The sequence below is a fragment of the Raphanus sativus genome, chromosome 6 (genome assembly GCF_000801105.2).
Source record: "Raphanus sativus cultivar WK10039 chromosome 6, ASM80110v3, whole genome shotgun sequence".
Taxonomy (NCBI): Eukaryota; Viridiplantae; Streptophyta; class Magnoliopsida; order Brassicales; family Brassicaceae; genus Raphanus; species Raphanus sativus.
Window position 1 is genome coordinate 10,068,699 of NC_079516.1, and position 26,200 is coordinate 10,094,898.

The following is a 26,200-nucleotide window of genomic DNA, read 5'->3' on the forward strand; positions in this document are numbered from 1 at the left end:
TATTGTTATTCTGGCTGAACCCATACTCAATATGGCTTTAACTTAAAAATCCATACTTGAATAGATGAATTCTAAATGGGGCCTAAGCCAGTAATTTTTGTTTTAGTTAGTTACTTACTGGATTTTTTGAATTTTGTACTAATTGCTCGGAGTTTCCACCTCTCTTATCAGTTTATCGCAATCACAAGTTCACAGTTAGTGCTGTGCAAAAAAATCCAACCGAATGGAAAAAGCAGTATCAATCCGAATCAAAATATATTAAATATCCAAACAGTTTCAAATTTTTGGTATCTAAAAAATTGGTACCTAATCTACTCCGAACCAAAATATTTTAGATATTTAAATATATCCGAATCATATTTATATAATTTAATATATTAAATTTTTATATTTAATATCTAAAATATCTAAAGTGTATAGAATATTAGAAATTGACTAAAATACTTGAAAGATATATTGAAATAGCCAAAAGTAAATATCTAAAGTGATTAAACAATATTAAAAACACCAAATTACTTAAAATATATATTGATTCTCCATCTAATTATTCAATTTAAACTAATTTTTATGTTAGGTTTATCTATTTTTGGCATATATTACTCATATATATATATATATATATATATATTTAGATATTGTTTTTATTTTTAGATTTTGAAAAATTTAAAATACATATAAATTTAAAAATTTTAACAATAATTTTAAACGGCCTATCCAAATACGAACCTGCAAAGATTTAAATCGAATTCAAACCAAATTTATAAATATCCGAATAAAGCTAAAATATTTTACCCTGAAATCGAATAGATTCTAGCTTAACCTGAATAAATACTCAAATGCCCATATTCACGGTCATTTGCATGATGGGAATAAATTGAATGAGAAAAAAAAATTGCATTTTGTTTTCCTGTATGGAGTGAAAACTCTGGTTTATCTATCCAAGTAAAGCTTGCCCAATTTTTTTTTTAAAAAACTTGCATTTTATTCTGTATATATTATAAATTATTAAAAAGAATATTTGAGTTTTCCCAATGCGACAAATATACCTTAAGCCTTCTCGTGACTTGGGAAATTTCTCAAATATTCTCACCATTCGAAGTATATTTCAATTAATTAAAAACTGGTGACCTAATACGCATTCGCCTTCTTTTTTTTCAAAAACTAAACGCCTTCCGGCTTCGTCTTGTTTGCTTGTTTATTGGCTTAAGGCACATTAGTTTATAGTTTATACCATGCGTATTAGACTTCCCTAATCGAATCCGTTGCTTTATCTCTTTTCTTTCTTTTTTTTGTCGACAAATCTCTTTTCTCTCTAGTCTCATGTCCAACCAATCTGCTATTTCTGCTGCTCGTTCAAAAAGAACTTCATAGCATCCTTATTTATTTGTCATAAACATATTACAGAAAATAAAATAAAACTTATCATTTTACCAAACAGCAAGACTTTATACAGGGAATTTAAAAATTCCATATGTCAGCATGAATATAGTTACCCGTTTTCGCAGTAAAGAATCTTGAGGCATCCACACTACAAGAATTATTAGAAGATCGGAAGGCAGTAGACAAACCGGAAACAATGGAGGAGAAAAAAGTTCAGTTAAAAAAAAAGATTGAGAGGCAGTTAAACAGTTCAAAGATAATAGTTTAGGTGGGAATTAAGAGAGAGATTAGTTAGTGAGCTCACCTACCCAAACACTTGTGGGACAGTTTTCTAATCTAAACATTGAACATGCACTACTTTCATACAATTAGCTGATTTGGTGAAGTACCTCCTACTTTTTTGTATGAAAATTTGGTGTTCTACTTTTAATTGTATGTGACTACGCACCTACTGGCGACATTTAGTTTGTGCGGGAATGTTCAGATTTTTTCGTATAGTACAGTGTCTACGTATTCAGATATTGCAAGCAACATGATTTTTTAAAAAAAATCACAAATGATATCTCAAACTAAAATAAATTTCACTAAATGAATAACTGAAACTGGTATTTTCTTATCCAACCATATACGTATTATGTTTGAGGCTTCCAACATGGAACCTAAAACACACTCTCTCTTTTTCCTTGATAACCTAGGGGTATCCGGTAAGCTGAAGTCCAACCGATCAGTCTCTTAGAGATCTATCATCAGCGCCAAATAGATTAACCATTCTTTTTTTTTTGAACAAAGATTAACCATTCATGTGTGGTTAAATTACTCTCTCTTGTAAAAATGTATTATATTTTAAGCCAATAAAATTATTAATAAAATTACCTTTTATTTAAAAAGTTTCAGTAAAATATATATATTTAAAATTATTCAACTAATTACAAAATATATTACAAAATATCACATAATAATTTTTTTCAAACCTTTTAAAATTAATTATAAATATAAAAATATCTTATATGTTATAATATGAAAACTCTCTATGAAATCTCTTTCTTATTTAACAATATTTCATAAAATAAATCTTAAGTTACAACTGAAAAGTAAAAACTCTCAAATCAACAATATCAATTCTTAACAATGCAGTTGAAAAGTATCCTACAACGAAAATTTAAATTGAATTATTTTTTTTGAACTGAAAATGTAAATTGAAGATTTTGTATGCAATGTTTTGTACATCAAAACTAGTATCTCCAACCCACTCTATAATTCACTCTAAAATATAATTTGAACTAATAAGTGTTCCAATCCTATTCTATTTTTAACTCCATAATGAAGTGTAAAATGAGTTTACTTCATCAATGAAATAATAATTTTATTTTTGATTACTATTCTATTTTTCACTTTAAAAAGGAATAAAATTAAAATAAAACTCAATTTCATTATTGAGTTACTCTATTTTAGAAAAAATGTAAAATTTTATATTGGAAATATTCTAGGCTTGTAAATAATAGAAAATAGGTTATTTTTATATACAACATAAATAAATTCTCTAAGATAGTACTACCAAGTTTTGATTATAAATATAAGACATAAGAGTCAAAATGATCATATTGTTTAATTAAAAAGTTAAATAGGCAATTATACTATTTAAGTTAACTAGTTTAGATTTAGAGTTTAGATTTGAGAAGTGAGCTTGCGCGGATAACCAGAGTTACCGGTTCGACTGCTAGTCTAGGTTAGATATGAAAACACTGGTGCACACTAAAAATATTTAAGATTAAAAATAAAATTTTCTCAATCATAAACTTCAAACACCAAATGTAAATTATTTTTGATACCTATTTAACATAATTATCTCGTACTTTATAAGTGCAGATCAAAATCTAATATATTCTTAGAATTAACTAATTTAGTTTCAGAGTTCAGATATGAGAAGTGAGGTTTTGGAACTTTTAAAACTAATTTTATAAACAGAATCAAAATAATGTCTAGATTTCAAAATAAAATTTGAAAAAATATTATGAAAAAGAATTTGATAAAAATAAAAATTTCAAAATATATTTTATTTTTTGTTCTTTAGATAAATAATTATTTTACATGTATATATTTATAAAATAATTGTGAAAGTGTTTCTAACTTTTTAATAAAATTTATTTTGTTGGTTTTTTCTTTGTGTGTTATTTTGATCATTGATGTGATAAAACTGAAAAAGGGATAAAATAATTGAAGCTAGAAAAAGCCAACAAGATAAGAGACAGACAGGCCATGAACGTGATCTGCCCAACAAAAAGGACTTCTTTTTTTCTTTCTTTCTTTTTTTTCACTCGGTAACTTTTCTAAAAAGCAGATAAAAATCTTATGTTTATGTTTTTCTTTTGATCTTTCTTTCTCTGTGACCCATCCTTTCAGTCCAATCAGAATTTTGTATATTAAAATGTATCCTTGAAAAATCTGCCCGGAAGCAAAAGTGCAAACAATTCAAACTGAAATCATGAAACATATAATTACACTATTTTTTTCTCTTCTTACTAATATAATTTTCAAAAAGAGTGTAGACTTAAAAAGAGGAGAAAAACAGAGAGTCTCTTCTTTTCTTGTTATTCTGTCAGTATCTTTCTGTGTGTGTTTTTTGGCATTTTCATTTGGGTGTTTGCTCGTTTGGTCCCTTTTTGATGACTTTTTAATTCCCTTTCTTTTTTTTTTATTCTGTCATTTTTAATTTGGTGGTCTGTAGTAGTGAGAGAAGGCAAATAATATTAGGTGATTAGGTAATGGTGGTGTGGAATCGAAGGAAAACTACTTGAAAATTAGAATGTTGTAGAGATTAACTACTCAATAATTACCCAAGAAAGGGAACGATTAAAATAATAAAAACCAAAACAGTATCAGTCAAGTGCTTATTTTTTGTGCATTCCTTTTTTCAGATCTCTAGAAAAAAATTCTCAGACTTTCAGGGCATTTTGGTGGTTTGGTTTGCTTTGTTTCTCGGGATAATTCTCTTCTTACTTTCTTTTTTTATATTCTTACTCTTTCTCTCTCTTTCTTTCTCTCTTCTATCTACGAGCACTCATTCTCTTAATGCTTCATCCAAAAATTCTCTTTCTGAGCTGGGTATCTTAACAAGGCGTCATTTTTTTCTTGTGGGTCTTCTCCTTTAACTCCTTTCACTCGCATTCGATTTGTATTTAGAAAGAAAGAGGTCCATTGCTTGAAAAAGATTGCTCAAAGGTACTTTCTGTGTCTGAAAAAGACAGGGGAAGTAGAAGATAGAAAGATAGGAGAGACAAAGGCAAAGTCTTTCATTCACATTTGAGGGGGGAGAGAGAGATGAGTTTGTGGGTTTTCTGAGAACTTGTTTTTTCAGATAGAAAAGTTGATTTGCTTAAAGAGGGAATATTGCCATGGAAGGTGTAAGATTGGTGTTTTGGAGATTATGGTTACTGGTTTTGGTATGGTTCCTTGATGTTACTACTGCTACACTTTCTCCTACTGGTGTTAACTATGAAGGTCAGTCTTCTTCTTTGGAGCCATCTCAGTTTCTGAAAGAAAAGAAAAAATTTAAGTTGATTTTTAATTTGTCGCAAACATAGTACTTCAGATTGGAGTTTCTCTGAGCAATTTATCATCTTTGTTTGTCTATGTTTCTTTTCGTTTTTGCGAAAATTCTGGCGAATGTTTTGTGTGGATTGTGTTATTTTTTTGTATTTATTGGATAAAATAAATATCAGCTTTAAATGCTTTCACCAATACCAGCTCAAAGTTTTACTTATTTCTTGGATGAAAGATTTATGGTTTTTTTTTTTAATTTTCTATTTCAATATAAAGATCCAACTTTTAGCAAAAAGAGAATTCAGAAGAGTTTTGAGGCTAGATTTTGTTATCTTAATCTGAATTTTCTTGTTTTTTTATTTGTTTGGTCTGAAATGAGCAGTGACGGCTTTGGTGGCTATAAAGAGTGAATTGAATGATCCGTACAATGTACTTGAGAATTGGGATGTGAATTCAGTTGATCCTTGTAGCTGGAGAATGGTCACTTGCACTGATGGCTATGTCTCTGCACTGTGAGTCTTCTCTTTTCTCTATAGCACACACCAGAATAAAAGAAACCAAATAGAATATCTGAGACTTTATGTCGTGTTTGCTTAATGAAACAGGGGACTTCCTAGCCAAAGCTTGTCGGGTACATTGTCTCCTAGAATCGGAAACCTCACCTATCTACAATCTGTGTAAAGATTCTTTACTATGTTTGATTCTTGTTCTGTAAATTTTTTATTTATTTTTATTGAGTTTAAGAATTGTGATGTAGATTGTTGCAAAACAATGCAATCTCTGGTCCAATTCCTGATACGATAGGGAAGTTGGAGAAGCTTCAGACACTTGATCTTTCCAACAATTCATTCACCGGGGAGATACCTGCCTCACTTGGACAACTCAACAACTTGAATTACTTGTGAGTGTTCCTTCTTTTTGTTGCATGTTTATGAAGCTCCTCCAGTTTCAAGTCTCACTGTCTTTTACTCCTTTCTTGTTCAGGCGGTTGAACAATAACAGTCTTTCAGGAACTTGCCCCCAGTCTCTGTCCAAGATCCAGGGACTTACTCTAGTGTATATGTCCTTTACACTTTGTTTGCCTCATGCCCGAACCAAATACAATCTTACCAACTTATTTGATTCTTTAATGTGCAGCGATATTTCGTATAACAATCTTAGCGGTTCGCTTCCAAAAGTGTCTGCCAGAACTTTCAAGTAATCTTTACCAACTACTTTAATTTTTTTCCGTTGAGGCGAAACTAAGTTTTGTTCTGTTTCTTGGACAGGGTAATCGGAAACGCATTAATCTGTGGCCCAAAAGCTGTTGCAAACAACTGTTCTGCTGTTCTCCCCGAGCCTCTCACCCTTCCACAAGATCTTCCATCAGGTTTTATTATTATTAACCATTTCACTTATCCGTCAATACAGCTTTTAGCTTAACTTTCTATTTTTTTTAGATGAATCAGGAACTCATACCAATAGCCATCATGTAGCCGTTGCATTCGCAGCGAGCTTCAGCGCTGCATTTTTTGTTATCTTCACCAGTGGAATGTTTCTCTGGTGGAGATATCGACGCAACAAGCAAATATTTTTCGACGTTAACGGTTAGTTATCTTGAAAATTTTCTCTGCTTTGCTTTTTTTTTTCTTCTTACAACATTCCCAATCTTTTATACTGGCAGAACAATATGATCTAGAGGTGAGCTTAGGACACTTGAAGAGGTACACATTCAAGGAGCTCAGATCCGCAACCAATCATTTCCACTCGAAGAACATTCTCGGGCAAGGCGGATACGGGATTGTGTACAAAGGACACTTGAGCGACGGATCTTTGGTGGCTGTAAAGCGTCTCAAAGACTGTAACATCGCAGGCGGGGAAGTACAGTTTCAGACAGAAGTAGAGACTATAAGTCTCGCTCTTCATCGCAATCTCCTCAGGCTTCGAGGTTTCTGTAGTAGCAACAATGAGAGAATCTTGGTCTACCCTTACATGCCTAACGGAAGCGTCGCTTCACGGTTAAAAGGTAAAAAAAAGCAGTTTCCAAAACCGTTTTTTCCCGCTCTTTTTCGATATTTTTAAAGTTTGCTGCAACTTTTTGGTTAGATCATATCCGAGGAGAACCAGCGTTAGACTGGTCGAGGAGGAAGAAGATAGCGGTTGGTACGGCGAGGGGACTAGTGTACCTCCATGAGCAGTGTGACCCGAAGATTATACACCGTGATGTGAAAGCAGCTAACATTCTATTGGATGAGGACTTTGAGGCGGTTGTTGGTGATTTCGGGTTAGCCAAGCTTCTGGACCATAGAGAGTCACATGTCACGACCGCGGTCCGTGGAACCGTAGGCCACATTGCACCTGAGTACTTGTCCACTGGTCAGTCCTCGGAGAAGACTGATGTCTTTGGATTTGGTATACTGCTTCTTGAGCTCATCACGGGTCAGAAAGCTCTCGACTTTGGTCGATCCTCGCACCAGAAAGGGGTCATGCTCGATTGGGTAAGTCTGTTTCTTGCTTCACTTCCTAGAATCTTTGGAGGTAGGTTTTGGTCGTAATTCTGGTTTGGTTCGGTTCTATCTTGCTCGATAAAAAAACTTGAAACCAAAACAAAATCGACATGATTTAGATTCAGAGTCGGTTTAGGTTAATCTCGGTATTGGTTTAATTTCGTTTGTGTATTTTTGACTTGGTTTAAACTCTGTTCTGTTTAATATACCGGTTCAAGTTTGGATTGGTTTGTAAGTCAAACCAAAGAAAGAATGAATTTTAATTCGGTTTGGTTTGGTTTGATTTGATTTATTGGTCTGAGAAATGAGAGGCTTGTTAAAACATGGCAGGTGAAGAAGCTGCATCAAGAAGGGAAACTAAAGCAGTTAATAGACAAAGATCTTAGCGACAAGTTCGATAGAGTGGAGCTTGAAGAAATAGTTCAAGTTGCTCTGCTTTGCACTCAGTTCAATCCATCTAACCGACCTAAAATGTCGGAAGTTATGAAAATGCTTGAAGGTGATGGTTTGGCTGAGAGATGGGAAGCTTCGCAGAACGGTGGGGCGAAGTCGCTGCCTCCTCCGTTGCCGTCGGGGATGGTGAGTTCATCGCCGCGTGTAAGATATTACTCCGATTACATCCAGGAATCGTCACTTGTCGTGGAAGCCATTGAGCTCTCTGGTCCTCGATGAACAAGACTAATTATCATTCGCTTTTCTTTTCTTGGGTTTGTTTTTATTTATTTTTTCTTAAAAAATGGTTTTATAGTTGTGGAGTTGAGTGTAATTTACTAGTTTTCTGTAAAAATAATATTTTTTATCTTCTGTAATATAATTGTTTAAGCTAAAAAATGTGGAGACTAAAAATCATTATTTGAAAAAATACTACAGTAGTTTTAAATATAAATTAAATATAATTTAACTGATCATAAAAATCTAGAATTTAATTTGCTGTTCAATATATATAATAAAGGTATCAAAATCTGAAACAGCTTGTACATTCTTAAAGAAAATCAAATTATCTATCTATTTATATATTAATAAAGTAAAATAAACTCTCATCTCATCAAACAACTAATGCACCAAAATTTACCAAAGTAAACACATTTTTCAAAAGTTTATAAATTATTTCACATCTTCTTATTTTCATCTTTACTCCATATATATTAACACTTAATTTAAGAGTTTGTAGATAGTTTTCTGATAATCATGCATTTTGAACTCACCCAATATTTTAACATAACTTATATCATAAAAATTATAGTTTTAGTGAAAATACATATACTAACCAGCTAATAATGTGCACGAGACATAACATTAACCAAGTAACTAACCCGTTGGACTTGCAGAATATATATTTTGTGGATGGTTCTTGAGCTTTCACATTGATTTTTAGTGGACGTAAAAAGGTCTGAAAGGATGTCTCTGACAAAACCAATTGATGGATCAAGAAATCAACGATATACACTTAGAAATAAAAGCGCTTATCTTGACAATGAAAACATGATGCAGCATTCCACATTCAAAAAATTAATGGCGATGATAAAGGAACCACACGCATGACTTTTTTCAACAAAGTTGAAAGAGTTTAAACCACTAAAAGTCGATTTCAAACTTTCAAGATATCATATGTTTTTCGGGGACTTAATGTAATTGTCAATTCAATAGCTAGAACTACTCGATATTTTATAGGGAACTCTATTTTGTTGGTTGTTCTGTTTTGATCTAGTTATCTAGATCATTTATAGTTTGAGAAATGAAATGATTTTTTGCTGTAAAAAGATCAATAAAAAGTCATACAAATAAATATTGTTAGGGTAAAATTAAGCATAGCTAAAGACGGAAGAGTATTTGTATCTTGTAAAACGGAATGATATTATAGGTCCATAAACCTTAGTTCTAGTTATTGTTGCTCAAATCGAGGTGTAGAACAGTCAATTCCTTTTTCTAGAGTTTAAAAGTCTTTTTTATAGGTACATTAGTAATAAATTATGTTAGATCTTTCATATCATGAAATATGTAAAGATCTCTCTTTAGTAATTAAAAGTTTCCATTGTATTCGGAAGTAGGAGGAAAACTCAGTTTGAAAACCTAAAATCGTCTAAGCATGAGAAGAAGGTCAGCGTCATGCTCTAACTTCGTCATGCTCTAACTATGCAGAATGACTTCATGGATTAATTATCCCTAACAGTTTAGCTTTTATTTTCTTATTTCATAAATGAAGTCATCAAATAACATGTGTACTATGGTCGAATGGAGTCATACCTTCTCAGCAGGTGTGTGGATAATATGAGCAGGATTGAATGCGCGAGCATTACCGTTGACACCCTTCTAATTCGTTACCTGGGACACCCTCTTAGAACAAAGTCAATGTCTAGAGGTGAATATGAGCCACTAATTGACAAAAGGACATAGTTTCTATCCTGGTCAAGTTGACCTCTATCGTATGCCGGTCATCTTCAGCTCATAATCAATTTTTGGACTAGAAAAAATCTGCAACATTGTCAATGTTTTTGGGGTGTCAGCGATTGATATGCAGGCTCATGGATATGGTAGCTGGCAACATTTTTTTACGATCTGAAATTGGTAACATTAATTAAACCCTGTTTTAGTTTGATAATTGATTAATGTGGCAGGAGATTCAAGCACCCAAGTACTCAATGTTAGTTTCTATACAACTGTTGCTGCTTCAACCACTTCTGGTTGATGAGAAGAAGCACATAAAAGTTCTGATAGCTTTGATTTTTCAGATATTGAATTATTCCCACTATATTTTCGTGAACAATTCCAATTTTTTTTAATTGTAAACGTTTTTTTCCTTTATTTATAAATAAATCTAATATTTCAACCCAGAAAAAGGAAATACCCACAAGGATTTTATAATCATGTTATGAGAACCAAAAGCTAAACTAGCTCTATTACAAAAATATCCAGCTAGTAAATGTCCTCAAACACTTCCATTCCTTGGATTTGTTAGTTTTCTAATCCATAACTAATTTTGGCAAGAAAAACACTTAAGCTGGATATTGCAAGCTCTGGGAAGCACTTGCAGGTCTGTGCCAAATGTCAACTTTGCTTTTGCACTAGCATGAACATTGACCAGCTCAAGACATGGCAATTTCTCGAGGAAATGTTTCATTTGCTCCAACTCTCCTTTAGTTCCACAGTAGTCGATTATCTCTAGGATTTTCACATGACATGAGGATAGGAATGAATATTCTGACAAGCATTCGCAAAGTAGAGGTTCAGATTCTTCTCCATATACATCATAGAAATGCAAGGGACCCTAAAACAGATACACGGATGATCAACTATAGATTCTTCAATCAACTTTTGGTTTAAGATATTAAGAGCTTTCTTATACCTTGATGACAAGAGTCTTTAGATTTGGAGACTTTTTAAGCAGTAGTGGCAGAAATTTCCAACTCCAACACGAGTGCTGGAACTCAGTTGTAATAGATACACGAGATAGATTTTTGAACAGTGGGATTAATTCAGCAAATGAATATAATACCTGGAAAGGAAAAACAAACTACAATCTTTAATCAGATAATCGAAACCTTAAGAAATATTTTCATTTTATATAAAAAAAAATAGTGAAGTTAAAAAAGAATGGCTTTTACATGTCCTCAAGATGAAAAGTAAAATTACCCTTGAGGTTTCAGAAGACGACAAGTCGAGGACCTCAACATTTCTTAACCCTTTAAACAGATTCATTGGATTGCCTGCATTAGGAGATCCCCTGAACTCAAGAGATAGCTTAGCTTTAACAAGGGAGTGGAGATTAACAATTGGATACTCATCTCCAGTATAACCACGGTAGTTTAAGTAAGCAAGTCTTGGAGTATCAAAAGAAAAGCTCCAAGGAACACCATATGCGATACTACCTTTACATGAAAGAGTGAGTCTCTCGAGAGTAGTACACGAAATGGTTAGACACTGTTTCGCTACCCAAGGGCAACCACGTAAGGTTAATTCCTCAAGTACAGGACAAGCAGAAAGAAGAGCTTCAAACTCGCAACCAGGGAACCGAACTCGGAAAAGAAAGAGAGTCTTAAGAGAAGGAAGAGAAGCATTCTCAGGAACCATAGCAAATTTAACGACCCTTCCTAGTTTCAGTTTAACAATTGTCTTGCAAGTGAAGATCTCTAAAGGCATTGTAATCACATCTTTAGTAAGTGTGTCCAGATCAAGATCAAGATCCAAGATGCCACGGCTCAGCACATTAAGCATCCAACGATTGATATGAGCTGGCTCAACAATGCGTCTAATTTTCATAGAGAATCTCCTAATGGTAGAATCACTAGACACAGCCAATACTCTGTCTACGAAGTCTATGAAACTCATGTTACTTTTGGGTTTCCAAAAGTCAAATTTGACGAAACGAAGATCAAGATTTGGACTCTTGGCAAACAGATTCCTCCATCTCTTTGAGAAAACAGAAGTCAATGCAGCTTCCTTTGTCGGTAGAAAGGATAGAATTTGGCAAACTGTCTCATCAGGTAAATCGCTGATCCTATCCATCTTTTTCGCCTAGAAAGCCTAGAGTCCCCGACAAGGCTGAGGAGAAACTAAAGAAAACTAACACGTAAAAATTAGGGTTTGGTCTGGTTATAAAAACAAAATCGAACCAAATTCTAAACCAAACAAATAACTTTTTTTTTTTGCCATCTGGTAATATTATTAAAGCTCAAAAGTCTAAGAAACCAAGTACAACATGGTCCAAAAAGCCAAGCCCAAACACAAAAAGAAAACAAGCCTAAACAGACCGTTTTACACTAACAGGCCCAAAAATCAACCCACTACTCGCCGCTCCACGTGTTGCCACATAACAACAAGATAGAACGCGTGTCGAGGTTGCAGAGCCACCATCTCCGATGACCGGAAATCACCGCCAAGGCCTACGTCCATTTCTCCACCGGAACACTAGCCACCGTCTTCAAATCCTAGCGAAAGTCGTTACTGAAACCACACGAGACAATTACCCCCGGAATCACCACCGGGAAATTCCCATGAACACCGAACTCCACTTCCAACAACAGCGTTAGAAGTACAGGGATTCAGGTTCGTCATCACACGCCAACGCTTAGAGAGCATCCATCGATTCAATGAATCGAGATCTCCTCCACGCTTGGCCACCAAACACCAGATCGGACCTACTTACAGTGCAAGCACTTCCAAGGAAACGAAGCCGGCAACCACCGTCGAAGAAGAGACGGCACGGCTCCAGAGTCAATCGCCAGCCATCCATCGAGAGGGAGATGCGAGGCCGGAAGCTAAAATGCCGGCGATGAGAAAACAGAGAACGTTTCTTCATCCCGAAACCGAGGGAAGCGAAAGAAAATTGGACCTGAAAGTCCCTTCCCACCGATAACAACATGCAAAACAAGAAAATAAGAAAACCTAAGGGAGTCGGACCGGCGGTGGCTTTAGGAGCCAAAACCACCGGTCGGAGACAAAGACTACGGTGGTTGTGTTAGAGAGAGAAACAGAGAGATTTGGTCTAGAGAGAGAGTTTTATATTAGAGCGACCATACCCTCGTTACCAACCAAATAACTATCTTCCAAACATTATTTAGAATGTAACTTTTAAGTTTTTACGTGTCAAAAGAAAAATGATGATATGCTTAGTTAAAGAAATGACATGGCTTCCTTCTAATTATGACATGACATATACAAATTTAATTATAATGAACCTCGAAAGAACAATAACAAAATCATCATCAGATCGATGAGAAAAAATTCAATTGCGAAAATGGAACATCTCAGCTGCGCCTCATTCCCTTTCTAGATTCAGCTCCATCGAAGCATAATCCCCATCATCAGATCTCGTCGATTGCATTTGAATCTGATTCGAACATGGCAGGAGCTGCTTCTGCGCTGTTTCTTCTCGATATCAAAGGCCGCGTTCTCGTCTGGCGTGACTACCGCGGCGACGTCTCCGCCGCTCAAGCCGAACGCTTCTTCTCTAAGCTCATCGAGAAAGAGGTTTCGTTATCTGATTACTGTAGAATCGGAAGTAATTGAATGCATCTGTGTTCTTTTAGAATTAATAGATTTGTATTGGAAGATTCATTTTCTTGTTTTTGGTTGTTACAGGGAGATTCACAGTCAAATGATCCAGTTGCTTACGATAACGGGGTCACTTACATGTTTGTCCAACACAGTAACGTTTACCTTATGATAGCCTCCAGACAGAACTGTAATGCCGCCAGCCTTATCACCTTCCTCCACCGCGTCGTCGATGTAAGTTATTCTTCAGCTTTTTATGGTCACCAGATTTGGTATATGATGGAAGTGGTGATCTATCTATCTATATATAGGTCTTCAAGCATTACTTTGAGGAGTTAGAGGAAGAGTCACTCAGGGATAACTTTGTCGTTGTGGTGTGTGTTTTACTTCTTCCATAAGCTCTTATAGCTACTATTTTTTTGGCTATATTGAAATTGATTTTATTGGTGATGATGGCAGTATGAGTTACTTGATGAGATGATGGACTTTGGGTACCCTCAGTATACCGAAGCAAGAATCCTCTGTGAGTTCATCAAGACTGATGCTTATAGAATGGAAGTTACACAGAGACCTCCTATGGCTGTCACTAATGCTGTCTCCTGGAGGAGTGAGGGATTACAGTACAAGAAGAACGAAGTCAGTGCCTTTTTGTTTTCAAGAGAAGAGTGTGTTTTTGTCCTGCAAATGAATTACAGCCTGCTCTTGTTTTTTCCAGGTTTTCTTGGATGTGATTGAGAATGTGAATATTCTTGTCAACAGTAATGGGCAAATCGTCAGGTCTGATGTTGTTGGAGCCCTGAATATGCGAACTTACTTGACGTATGTTCCTAATCAACTAAAGCATTTGGAATGTTATCCCCTTTTGCTTTGATCTTTTTCTTGCTATTTTTTATCTGACTCTTTTGCTCTTTGATCCATTCTGTTGCAGTGGGATGCCAGAGTGTAAGTTAGGACTGAATGATAGAGTATTACTGGAAGCCCAGGGGCGAGCAACAAAGGGAAAAGCCATTGATTTAGAAGACATCAAATTCCATCAGTATGTTCTTTAAACTCCAATTATCATAACCCTTTTAGTTTTTTTTCTTTATTTAAAATTTTAAACGATTCTATACTTATGAGTTTTATGTATTATTTTCTTCAACGCAGGTGTGTTCGATTGGCCCGTTTTGAAAATGACAGGACAATATCTTTCATACCACCTGATGGTGCTTTTGATCTGATGACATATAGACTCAGTACTCAGGTTTGACCTGTGGTATTAGCATGGATTGGATTCTTTTCATCGTCCTCAACAAAAATCATCTCACAGTGAGTTTCTTTTTCGTACTCCTTGGTTCAGGTAAAGCCTCTTATATGGGTGGAAGCGCAAATAGAAAGGCATTCCAAAAGTCGTGTTGAGATGCTCGTAAAAGCTAGAAGTCAGTTCAAGGAACGAAGGTAAATATATGTTATGGCATTATGCTACTTTTTCCTGTTATCTTTCACTTTAATGCACATATCTTGATGATCGATCAGATTCTTTGAACATTTGATTTGAGATCTTTCTGTTTTGCAGCACCGCAACAAATGTTGAGATTGAGTTGCCTGTACAAGCCGATGCATCTAACCCCACCGTTAGGACAAATCTGGGGTCTGCTGCTTATGCTCCTGAAAAAGATGCATTGGTCTGGAAAATCAAATCTTTCCCCGGGAACAAGGTAGATGCTCTTTTTCTTGATCCAGTTGAAACTATCAGCCATGTAGTCGCCGTGTTAACCTCTAGAAAAAAACAAATATAGGAGTACATGTTGAGGGCAGAGTTCCATCTTCCCAGTATAACTGCAGAAGAAGCAACACCTGAGCGAAAAGCTCCTATCCGTGTCAAATTCGAGATCCCTTATTTCACTGTCTCAGGGATTCAGGTAAGCCTTGTAGAGTTGTAGTTTGTTTCCACATCCTCTGCATATAAGTGATTAAATTTTCATGTACTATATGATGTGTGTGGTGTAGGTTCGGTACCTGAAGATAATCGAGAAGAGCGGGTACCAAGCACTTCCATGGGTGAGATACATTACCATGGCTGGTGAGTACGAACTAAGACTCGCCTAAGGCTCATTCGGTTATTCATTTGTTAAGTCAATTGTGGTTCCCACATTCATTGGGGAATCGATAAAACGAAACAAAACGAAACAGGACAAACGTAGAGAAAAAGAGACTGTTTTGAAACTTTTTTTAGCGGATCAAATCTGCCTTTTAATTTGAATTAGTAGCCATATTCTTGTGAATTTATTTAATGGTGACTTTTTCACTTTACACATGGCCCTTTGCAACCTTTCACTACATTCTTCCATCTTTTTTAACTCCAGCTACATTCTCTGTGTTCTGTTCTATGATCAAAATAGTTAAATGATTATATTTTGGTTTTTGCCTTTTGGGGCATATGTTACTGTAATATACTACTACCAAGAGCACATCTTTTTACAGTCTTAAAATAAAACTTGGAGCCAATTGAATTAATCAATACAAGCAGGCATTGGAGAGACATGTAAACTTCCGAGTTATCCAAAACTTCTCGATCAAATCCGCTTAGGTAAGCTCGGAGGAATGTGATTGCGGGTCTTGATTCGACCTTTCACAGACGTGTAGGCATGAAGGTAAGAAGTGAGTTTCTGTAGCTTCGTTTTCCCATTCCACAGTTTCAATCCATTCTTTCTCTGTGTATCTTATGATTACTCCATTTTCACCATGGTTGCCACTTTGGGAATCGAGCGGAAGCTTTTTCAGATTCGGACATCTGATTATATCAATTCTTTTTAGACATGGAAAAGGTAGAGGATTCCAGTAGATATTCTTCAGCTCTGGTAGATCACCCAGCAGAAGAAATTCCAGCCTTCGAAAAGGAACAATCCCTGATTTTTTGTCTTGTCCACCTTTCTCTTTGTTTATTAAATCTTCTAATTGTTTTGCAAATTGAACATAGAGAACTCTAAGATTTGGAGCGAACATCAGTAAAGTCAACTCCTTCACGCTGCTGCAATCTAGTATAATCACTTTAGAGAGGTTCAAGAAGCATGTGGTCCTCGGGTTGTGTAGAGGAGAAATCGTTTTGCTTTTGATGCAAATCGTTTCCATCTTTATCTCCGAGATACTGCATCACACAATGTTGAGTTCACGTAGACTGTCCATGGATATTGGAAGTGAGATTCCAGATGATTCAAGTTGCATACCCCTGATCGTTAGATTTCTTGTTGCACACGTAAGCTTATGAGAGCTCAAAAATTGTTCCAAACCTGGTGGAAGATCGATCTCTATGGTTAAAATTTCTAAATGTTCCAAGGTTTGCAACTCCTCCAGTATGTTGCAATCCAATGAAAATCCAGCACGAGATAAATTCAATATTTTCAAGCTATGCAGCCTTGATAATATCCCATCAATATTTGAAAGGTTATCTGTCTCCTCCAAATCCAAGTGAATTAGCTTTTTCAACTCTTGCACACCCATAGACAAATGATGTATACTTGTATATGACAAGTTGAGATATTGCAAGGAAACTAGTTGCGATATCCCATCCGGCAATTCAAAAAGACTCCCATTATATGATAGATCCAAAACAGCTAGTCTTGGGATGTACTTGAAGAATTTACTTGAGATATTTGCCAAATTTGCTTTTTGTAGGAGAAATGTTGTGAGCTCCAGAAATTCATGACTGCCAGAGAGATAGTGAATCTTGTTCTTTATCAGTGACATTCTTCTTACAACATTCCAATTCTCAACCTTTGGCATTTCATTTAACCCACCACCTGCACGGACAATGAAAGCCTCTTTTTGTGCTCCTAAATCAGATGCAATCCATAAGGCCATCTCACGAACAACATCGTGCATACATACATTCTTTGTTCCATACCATTTGACCTCCATTAACAGTGATGCATGGACAAGACTACCAATTATCTCATAACCCTTGTTCTCAGCTCTTTCTATACCTCCACTTCCATCTATAATTATCCCTTCGCATATCCATAAGCTTATCAATTTCTCTTTAGGAATTTTATCATCTTCGGAAAATAAAGCGCAATATAGTAAACACATTTTGACCTGTTCCACCCAGTGGTGGATCCAGCCCAAAATTTAAAGGGTGTCAACAGATGGACTTTGGCCCAGAATAAAAATAATTTTAATAAAAAAACAGTAAAAGAAGGTAAAAGAAGCACATTGTGGTATCGAACCCAGGTTGGGTTTGCCAGAAGAGAAGAACATTAACCAAATGAGCTACGAAACCTGCTATGTAATGTGACAAAAGAGCTAAAACTTAAATTTAACCTGTGTCAGCTGACCCACTATTATTTAACGTGGGTCCGCATCTGGCTCCACCTTAAAATTATCATAGCTATACTTCAAAAGAAGAAGAATTTTATCTTTCATGCAAGAAAACTCAACAGCATATGAAGTCAAGACATCTATCGTGTGACACCATTCTTGTAGCGTCCTCTTACATGACATTGCCTCGCCTACGACATTAAGTGCCAACGGTAGGCCACAACATTTCTTAGCAACTTTTCTTGCAAGTTCGGGGATCCCTGGATCACTTTTTAGTGTTATTTGTCCAACCTTCTTTTGGAAGAAATCATATGCGTCATTTTCAGACAAGCATTTGACCTCCATTGGTTCTTCAACGCCCATGTGCGTGCATATAGCCTTGGAACGGGTAGTGAATGGCACTTTGCATTGGTTTTTTCTTGTTGGAAATGGGATTCCAGTCTCAACTAAATCCACTTTCTCCCATATGTCATCTAAAAACAACATGAATCTCTTTTTCCTTAAGAAATTGTAGATAACATCAACCTTTTGACTTTTCTCCTTTTGTTTCCATTCATCCCCATCAAGACCAGCTTTCCGAGCGATTTCACTTTGAATCTTCTCTACTTGTAACTCTTTAGACACCACAACCCAAATCACAAAATCAAATCCACACGCCATGCACTAAACTTATTGTTGAGTTGTGTGAGAAGAGTTGTCTTCCCTAGTAGCTCCACGATTGGTGCTGAGTTCGTGTGAAGCAGTGGAGTGTCACACAGCTGACTTGGTATGTAGTATACCAAAGGAGGATGTGTTACACAGCCGCTTCGATGTGTGAGATACCAGTTCAAGTTAAGTTGGACAAGTATGACGTGGAGTTGAGAGAAGCTTGGGAGATAAGCTTCGCGAAGATTTGGTAACAGTAAGATCGTGACTTGAGGATAAGTCTTGGAAGATCTTCTGGCGCAAGATATAAGGAAGATGAGATTGCATCTGAGGTATATAAGGGAGTGAGAGGCAGATGGCCTCTTCACGGGTTTTAGATTTTAGAAGGCGATTTCTTGAGTGTGTTCAGCATTGCGCATTAGGTTCGTTGTGACAGGGGGAGAGTAGCTCGACCTGTCCTTGGGTAGATTAGGAATTGGTTCGTGACAAGTCCAGGAGGACGTTGTGTAATTTGAATTAGACAAGTCAAGTGTGATTGTCTAAGAGATTCTTAATAAAACAAGTTGTGTTTTGAGTATTGAACGAGTTCTTTAAGGAATCGGTGTCCACTTGTTTTTACATTTGGTATCAGAGCGGGTCACCTCTGTGGACTCACAGAGTCTACTCACAGGTTGAGATCCGAGGACATCTATGGATACCATGAAAGAACTCATGGCTCTTCAAAAACCAATCATGCTAGACGAAGGAAACTTCGGTCACTGGAAAGCTAGGATGCGTCATATCATAAGAGGAATTGATGAAGATGCTTGGACTGCAGTAGAACAAGGATGGAAAGCTCCGACAATGATCATGGATGACAAATCTGAAGAGCCAAAACCAAAAGACAAATGGTATGATGCTGATAAAGCTGCCTCCAAGTTTAACTCAAAAGCACTCACCACAATCTTTTCCGCTGTGAATCTTGACCAATTTAAGATCATACAAGGTTGTGAATCAACAAAAGAAGCTCATGATACTCTCATCAACCACTTCGAAGGAAACACCAGCGTAAGGCGCACCAGGATTGATCACTTGGCTTCAAAATTTGAGAACTTACGTATGGAAGAAGATGAGACGATTGGAAGCTTCATCTCCAAGCTCAGCTCAATTGCAAATGAAGCCTCGGTCCTTGGAAAGAAGTACAATGAGAAAAAGCTGGTCAAGAAACTTCTCAGATGTCTCCCACCTTGCTTTGAAGCCTACAAAGCGATATTAAAAATTGCAGTCAACACGGATGAGATGAAATTTGATCAGTTAGCTGGTATTCTGAAAGTACATGACTTGGAACGTGTGGATGAACCAACCAAAGAACAGAAAGGAGTTGCCTTCACTGCAGAATCCAAAGAAGCTGATCGCGTAAAGAAAATTGAGGAAAACATGGTCCTCATGGCGAAAAAACTTCAATAAAATGCTGAAAAGAGTTGAAAAGAGTCACAATCGCTCTACTCAGAGATACCAAGGCAGAGACCGAGATCGCTCCTCCCAGAACAATAGGAATGACTCTGGTCAAGGAAATCGTCGAAAGGAACTACAATGCCATGAATGTGAGGGCTTTGGTCACTACCAAAATGAGTGTCCTCTCACTAAGAGAAAGGAACTAAAATGCATAGAGTGCAAAGGCTATGGTCACACAAGAAGTGAGTGCCCAAACAACCTCAAGAAGAATAAGTCACTGATATGTTTCAGCGGTACTGAATCTGATGATGATAGTGAGAGTGAAGAACTCTTGCTGAACTTCTCTGCTCATGTCAATCCATCTGACGAGTCACACGAGCCTTTGATATGCTACACAGATTCAGAACCGGAGTGTGACAATGAGCCTCAAGAACACCTTCTAAGCTTTGTGGCACGTATTGTAAAAGATGACGAGTCTCAAAAATCTCTACCTAGCTCAGAGTCGGACTCAGAAACTGAAGCTGATCCAGTGAAAGAAGGTACTGAACTGAAAGCAGAGTACCAAAGTCTTTTCGACAAGTTCACTGAATTGAGCCTTGAGAATCTACAACTGATTAAAGACCAAGAAATGCTGAAAGCTCAAGTGAATATACTAGAGCTAGAACAGACTGAGAACAACTCCGACTCAGAGAAAAACATCACTACGGGAGCTGAGAAGGAAGATCATAATGACCTCAGGAAAACTATTTCAGAACAGGCGTACTCCTTAAAAATCCTAGAAGCAAGCTTCGACCAAACTAAACAACTGCTAAGTGAAGAACTTGACAAGAGTCGCTTACTGCAACGAGAGCTGACTGAGAACTACAAAAAACTCAGAATGCTTAACACTGGTTCAGATACTCTTGATCATATCTTGTCCTTGGGACAATCTCCAAAGATCAACTGGGGTCTTGGATTTCAAGGAAACTCTTCAAAGTTGGCTGACTGCAGCGAAGGGATAATGTTTGTCAAAAGCACTGACGTAACCAAGATCCCTGAACCTGAGAAGAGTGAATCCTCTAAACGCATCTCTCGACCTTCGACTCAGAAACTCCCAATGAAGAGAAGAAATGGGTGTCTGGTTTGCTGCAAGCCTGGCCATAGGGTCTCTAATTGTTTCTTCAGAAGAACACAATACCAAGAAGCATGGAGGAGAAACCGATGCTTTCTTGAACCAGGAAAATTTGGATGTGCGTGGATTGAAAAAACAGATATATACCCTAACTTCAAGAATCGAGAACCAACTAAGCCAAGAGAAATACTGAAGTCGGTAACATCACCTATCTCAGTGCAGAGATCTGGAAAGGAAATCGTGTGCAATCTAGCATTTGCTCAAGTCTGCAAAGTTGAAACCAACAAAGATATGTTAATCTTCGACAGCTATGAGTCACACACAGATGAATCCTCTGAAGAAAATCTATTTGAGAACGACTTCTCACAGATCCTAGGTAACGTTGCATACACCACATCAGATAGCTCAAACCAGGAGGAAACTCCCTGGTACTTTGATAGTGGCTGCTCGAGACACATGACCGGCACTGCAGATTACCTAGAAAGAGTTCAAGAGATCACTGGTGAAAAGGTTACATTCGGAGATGGAGGTCAAGGGAAGATCAGTGCCATTGGTGATACTGAGAGATCAGATCTTCCGCGTCTCATTAACGTATACCTGGTAGACGGTCTAAAGGCTAACCTCATCAGTGTGAGCCAGCTCTATGATGAAGGTCTACGAGTTATCTTTGATAAAAGAGAATGTCAAGCCCTCGACGACAAGAACAATATCGTCCTCTGTGGTTACCGATCAGCCAATAACTGCTATGTGGAAACCTTCAAATCAATGTATGACAGCCAAAGGATCCCAGCTTGAACTATGGCACAAAAAACTGGGACACATGAACACTCATGGGCTATCAAGACTGTGGGAACCGAAATTCGCACTGTCGATTTTAGTTAAGTTAAAACGTAGGAAAACTAAGTTGACCTAGTTTCCCCGAGGATCCCGGCTATCTGCTGGGCCACGCACGACAGAGTTAAGACAAGTCTAATTTTGAGAATAAATGCGTAAAATAAATAGAGCAAAAGAAAGAATCTTATTTCCGAATCTGCGGAGAGCGTTTGGACAACAGGTCGAGATCTCGGCCGCGAGAGCTGTCGATCGTCGCTAGTCTCGAATCCTAGATCTAACCTAGTTGAGTCGCAGCTCGCTAAAAAAGGAAATAAGCGCCTAAGTTCTAAATTGCTCTGGGGTGGTTTCTTTCTTCTGATTTCGGATCCCCCTTCCTCTGCTCCTAGCATTGCTTATATACTCCCATAGGACGGTCTATCGTTGATGGGCTGAGTCTGCCGTGGGCTGGACTTTTTCCATTTTCGTCGGTTTTCGTGCTTATCGGGAAAGTTGACATTTATCTTTTCGAAAAGTTGACATTTATCTTTTTGAAGTTTAACATTTATCTTGTCAGGCGAAGATAATTGTAAACCGTCGTATCTATCTTTTTAGAAAATCGTAAACTGGTTGTCCGATCGGAGTTGGTCCCTTTCGGGCCGTATTCCGATCTTCCGCTGTTTTTCTATGACTTCTCTAAAAGGATGCTCCTACTTGGATGTCAAGTCTTTCGGAAGATCTTCGATCCATTGTTAAGGTGAATGGTGTTGTAAGATAACCATCACCGTTCTATACGAAGTCTTCCTGTCCGTTGACGTCTTAGGGATTTTTAGAAATCGCGGAACAGAAGAAGGAGTTTTACTTGCAAGGACTCGGAAAGTCGCGAAACACGGATTTCTGGCGACCCGGAGGTTTGGAATTTACGCACGAGGACTAGCCGTCCGACGACCCGAGCCAGCACGGGGCTAGCCGCCCGGCGACCACGGCCGGCACGGGCGCTAGCCGCCGGCGGCTACGGCCAGCACGGGGCTAGCCGCCCGGCGGCCACGGCCAGCACGGGCGCTAGCCGCCGGCGGCCACGGCCAGCACGGGGCTAGCCGCCCGGCGGCCACGGCCAGCACGGGCGTTAGCCGCCGGCGGCCACGGCCAGCACGGGGCTAGCCGCCCGGCGGCCACGGCCAGCACGGGCGCTAGCCGCCGGCGGCCACGGCCAGCACGGGGCTAGCCGCCCGGCGGCCACGGCCAGCACGGGCGCTAGCCGCCGGCGGCCACGGCCAGCACGGGGCTTAGCCGCCCGGCGGCCACGGCCAGCACGGGCGCTAGCCGCCGGCGGCCACGGCCAGCACGGGGCTAGCCGCCCGGCGGCCACGGCCACGCTCGGTTTTGGCTGCTCGGTTCCTTTGGCGTGTTCGTGTTTCTTGCGTTTTTAGTTTTCCGTAGGTTTTTCCTTGTGTAGAAAATGTTTCTAGCAGTTGATTTCGAGATGGTGAATCTCGAACTTAAGGTTTCTCGATTAACAATTAGTCTCTCGAGGTGGCTTTTAACATTTTTCATGTTTTTCCGAGACTTTCGGACATCGATTTCGTCTTGACCGATTTTGACCCCAACAGTTAGCCCCCCAGCTAGCTAGGAGCCGTAGGGTTCGTTGGTCCTAGCTTGCGGTATGGTTCATGAGGAAAGTATGGAGACGAAATCGTGCCGAAGGTCGGGGTGAATAGTAAAAATTTTGCTTATAAAGACTTGTGAATTCTTTACCATTCTTACTTCACCCAAGATTCTCAAGTTAATCTCTCTCTTGCAAATTCTCTCTCTGCTTTTAAGAAAAGAATGACTTCAAGATCGAAAATCTCGAGGAGGCAGTCTCGCTCGTCCTCGGATAGTTTTCACGCTGAGGAAGAAAATCCGAAGCCTGAGGTTTCGGAGATCAACAGGAACGCGTACTGCGATGCTGTCTTTGGCACTGATGCTCCCCTTCCCGTGATCCCGATTCCCCGGCGACCTCTGAAGGCGCGTGGAGAAATCGACTCACCGAGCGAAGTATCCCCCGAGTATCTTGAAACTCTGCGAGAGTACTATGGAGTTCCGGAGGGAGTCGTGTTCCGCATTCCCCGGGGGAATGAGAGTTCGGAGCATCCTCCGGAAGGTTATTTTACTTGTTACGAGGCGTTCTTGACGCAATGTCGATTGTGGTTCCCAATCCCTGGGGTCATCGTTCAGGCCCTTGACCGTTTCGGAATCTCAATCAGCCAGCTGAACGTGTCAGCTTTGGAGAGCTGGCTCGGCGTTGTGATTCTGAGTTACGAGTTAGGGATAGATCTTAGCCCTGCCGATTTCGAGGGGTTATGGAACTCCAAGGCGACGAGTATCAATGGAGTTTACTCCATGAAGGCGAGGACCAATTTTTCGGTGATCAATGGAGTCACTTCGCATGCCAAGGATTATGTCGATCGTTTCTTTTTTGTGAGGATAGACGGAGAGTCTGTTGAGGAAGGCTTTCTCCACCTATTCCCGACGGACTGGTGTACCAGCGAGGTAAAAATTATTGCATTACCTCTTTTAACATTCGAAAGGCGAATATCGAACGTGTTTGTTGTTTTGTTTTTTTTTTTTTTTTTTTTTTTTTTTTTTTTAGAGAACAGGTGTCTCGCGCATGTTCCTTCCGATCTCGCGGTCAGGAGGGATCTTTTTAGGTCGAGGCCTTGTTCCTGGAACTCCTTCACTCTCGACCGGATTCGAGGGACTGTCGCGCTTCTCCGATCGCGAGGTGGTACACGTCCTTGCGTCAACGATAGGTCCTACGTTTTTGCCCTTTAAGGCAGAGGCGGAGACCTCGTAAAGATAAAGGGATCGCTATTGAGGCCTCGTCGGGAGATGGCGCGACGCCGAGATACGACCCTGGCTTTACCTCAGAGAGTCGGGATGTTCCTCCCCGGGTGACTTCTTTGACGAACTTCCTCCGGCGTTTTCCCGTGACGAGTCTTTGGACAACGAGGAAAGGGATAAAGTGACTGCGGAGGGTGCTCGCTTGGTCAACGAGGTTTGTTCTTGAAACTCGAGTAACTTCTCTTTTCTTTTTATTTGACCTAGGCTTCTTTGCAGGCCGTGAGAGTTTGGAATGCATCGATTGATGGGAGTTTCCGCACCGCCCGGTTGGCCCGTTTTAAAGCGGAGGAAACGGCAAGGGAGTTTGCTAAGTATCGATTGGAGATGGAGGAGCAAAATCGCCGGCAAGCCAAAATCCAGGCTCGGGCCCTTGTTCGCGCGGAGAGGAGCGGACGGAGAAGAGCTGCCGCCGAGATGAACCGAAGGGCTGAAATTTTTTCTACTGAGTTCGAAGCATACAAAGATGCTCAGGACTTTGTAGGTGATTTTCGCGAGTGCCGTGGTTCGGTCGGTACTCTCGGCAAGATGCAACGTGGGAACTTCTCTCTTTCCGGCGAACTTGCCACGATGGATGGCTCGATGAGGATATGTGCCAACGCCGAATCCTTTGTTCCTCCGATTGAGGGAAGAATTCGAGAACTGTGGAATCCTATCCAGGTCTCGGAGGATACGGCGGATGTAGGCGAGGACCCAAACGCGGGCGACGGGGATGAGGAGGTTGATCAGCCCGACTCTTCGTTCGGAATATCTCTAACCGACTGCTATGAATTTGATTATAACTTATGATTGGCCAAGTGTGGCCGTTTGTATGTATGTGTTGCGACCCTTAGGAGGTCGCGTGACTTTATGTTTTTCGGGATCAGCCGTTGGTGGCTTTCGGATCCCTGTTATAAATGCCTTTTATGAACTATGCGTTTTGATTTATACTTTCGTCAAGTGTGAGGGTTTGAATACGCGTAGTCACTTCGCATTCAATCTCTTTTTTTTTGTCGCTAGGTCCGTAGGTCACTTCGTAGTGAACGTTAGGTTTGTAAGCGATAAGAGGCAAGTTTTGGGATCTCGTATTCTGGATACTTATGCCTATGAGATGTCTTAGATACCAGCAAGGCCGGGTTTAGGGCAAGACCTAGGTCTACTTTCGGACTGAAGCTGTGCGATGACAAATCGGCTTTCGTTTTGCTTGTTTGCGATTTTGACCTGACTCGTCCGTTCTAGAATCTGCGAAGTGCTTATCGGCTTATATGATTCGTTTGGGTACGAGTCGAGCTACTTCCTTTACGAAGAGCTAACCAAAATTTGGATTTTTTGTATAGCGCGCTATGATATCCTTGTCGGATGCAAAAGGACTTCGTTAGAAGCCGGACTACGAATTTGATTGAGTGAAACGTTTCTGTATTTTTCCGTCGGGGCCAATCGACGGAAATGGTTTTTAGAGTCGCGGATGGACTGTTTAGTGGAGTTTTTAGAGTCGCGGATGGACTGTTTGGAGGAAAATGGAGAATCGAGACCTTTTGGGAACTAACGACGTCTCGCGTTCCTTAAAGATATGATTTTCGTTTTCCTTAATGTTTATGCGTTGAGTAAGCATTTGAATCAAAAGGATTTATCATTTATAATGTAGACT

The 26,200-nt window shown here is 38.9% G+C and overlaps 3 protein-coding genes and 1 pseudogene across 4 annotated transcripts; 2 read left to right on the forward strand and 2 right to left on the reverse strand.

Annotated features, from left to right (window-relative positions):
* The first annotated feature begins 4,044 nt into the window (after positions 1-4,044).
* On the forward strand, positions 4,045-8,134 carry LOC108810473 (protein NSP-INTERACTING KINASE 3). 2 transcript variants are annotated; one of them, XM_056989152.1, is made up of 11 exons: positions 4,045-4,878; positions 5,303-5,432; positions 5,526-5,597; positions 5,678-5,821; positions 5,905-5,976; positions 6,058-6,117; positions 6,189-6,289; positions 6,369-6,506; positions 6,584-6,925; positions 7,006-7,397; positions 7,737-8,134. In XM_056989152.1, exons 1-11 carry the CDS (start codon positions 4,773-4,775, stop codon positions 8,076-8,078), a joined length of 1,899 nt encoding a protein of 632 aa, XP_056845132.1. In that variant the 5' UTR covers positions 4,045-4,772; the 3' UTR covers positions 8,079-8,134. The 2 variants fall into 2 exon arrangements, with proteins under 2 accessions (XP_056845132.1, XP_018438082.2); XM_018582580.2 differs by having other exon boundaries at positions 4,079-4,878; positions 6,360-6,506.
* Positions 8,135-10,340: 2,206 nt separating this feature from the next.
* Positions 10,341-11,961, reverse strand: LOC108810820 (F-box protein At4g22280-like). The gene is made up of 3 exons (XM_056987938.1): positions 11,037-11,961; positions 10,750-10,899; positions 10,341-10,671 (listed from the first exon to the last, which is right to left on the reverse strand). The coding sequence occupies exons 1-3, from the start codon at positions 11,907-11,909 to the stop codon at positions 10,378-10,380; spliced, it is 1,317 nt and encodes a 438-aa protein (XP_056843918.1). The 5' UTR covers positions 11,910-11,961; the 3' UTR covers positions 10,341-10,377.
* Positions 11,962-13,065: 1,104 nt separating this feature from the next.
* Positions 13,066-15,691, forward strand: LOC108810475 (AP-1 complex subunit mu-2-like). Its single transcript, XM_018582582.2, has 11 exons — positions 13,066-13,373; positions 13,485-13,631; positions 13,709-13,771; positions 13,857-14,033; positions 14,113-14,216; positions 14,326-14,433; positions 14,544-14,640; positions 14,737-14,834; positions 14,953-15,094; positions 15,176-15,298; positions 15,387-15,691. The coding sequence occupies exons 1-11, from the start codon at positions 13,245-13,247 to the stop codon at positions 15,483-15,485; spliced, it is 1,287 nt and encodes a 428-aa protein (XP_018438084.1). The 5' UTR covers positions 13,066-13,244; the 3' UTR covers positions 15,486-15,691.
* Positions 15,692-15,854: 163 nt separating this feature from the next.
* On the reverse strand, positions 15,855-19,026 carry LOC108836074 (putative disease resistance protein At1g63350; annotated as a pseudogene).
* Positions 19,027-26,200: the final 7,174 nt, after the last annotated feature.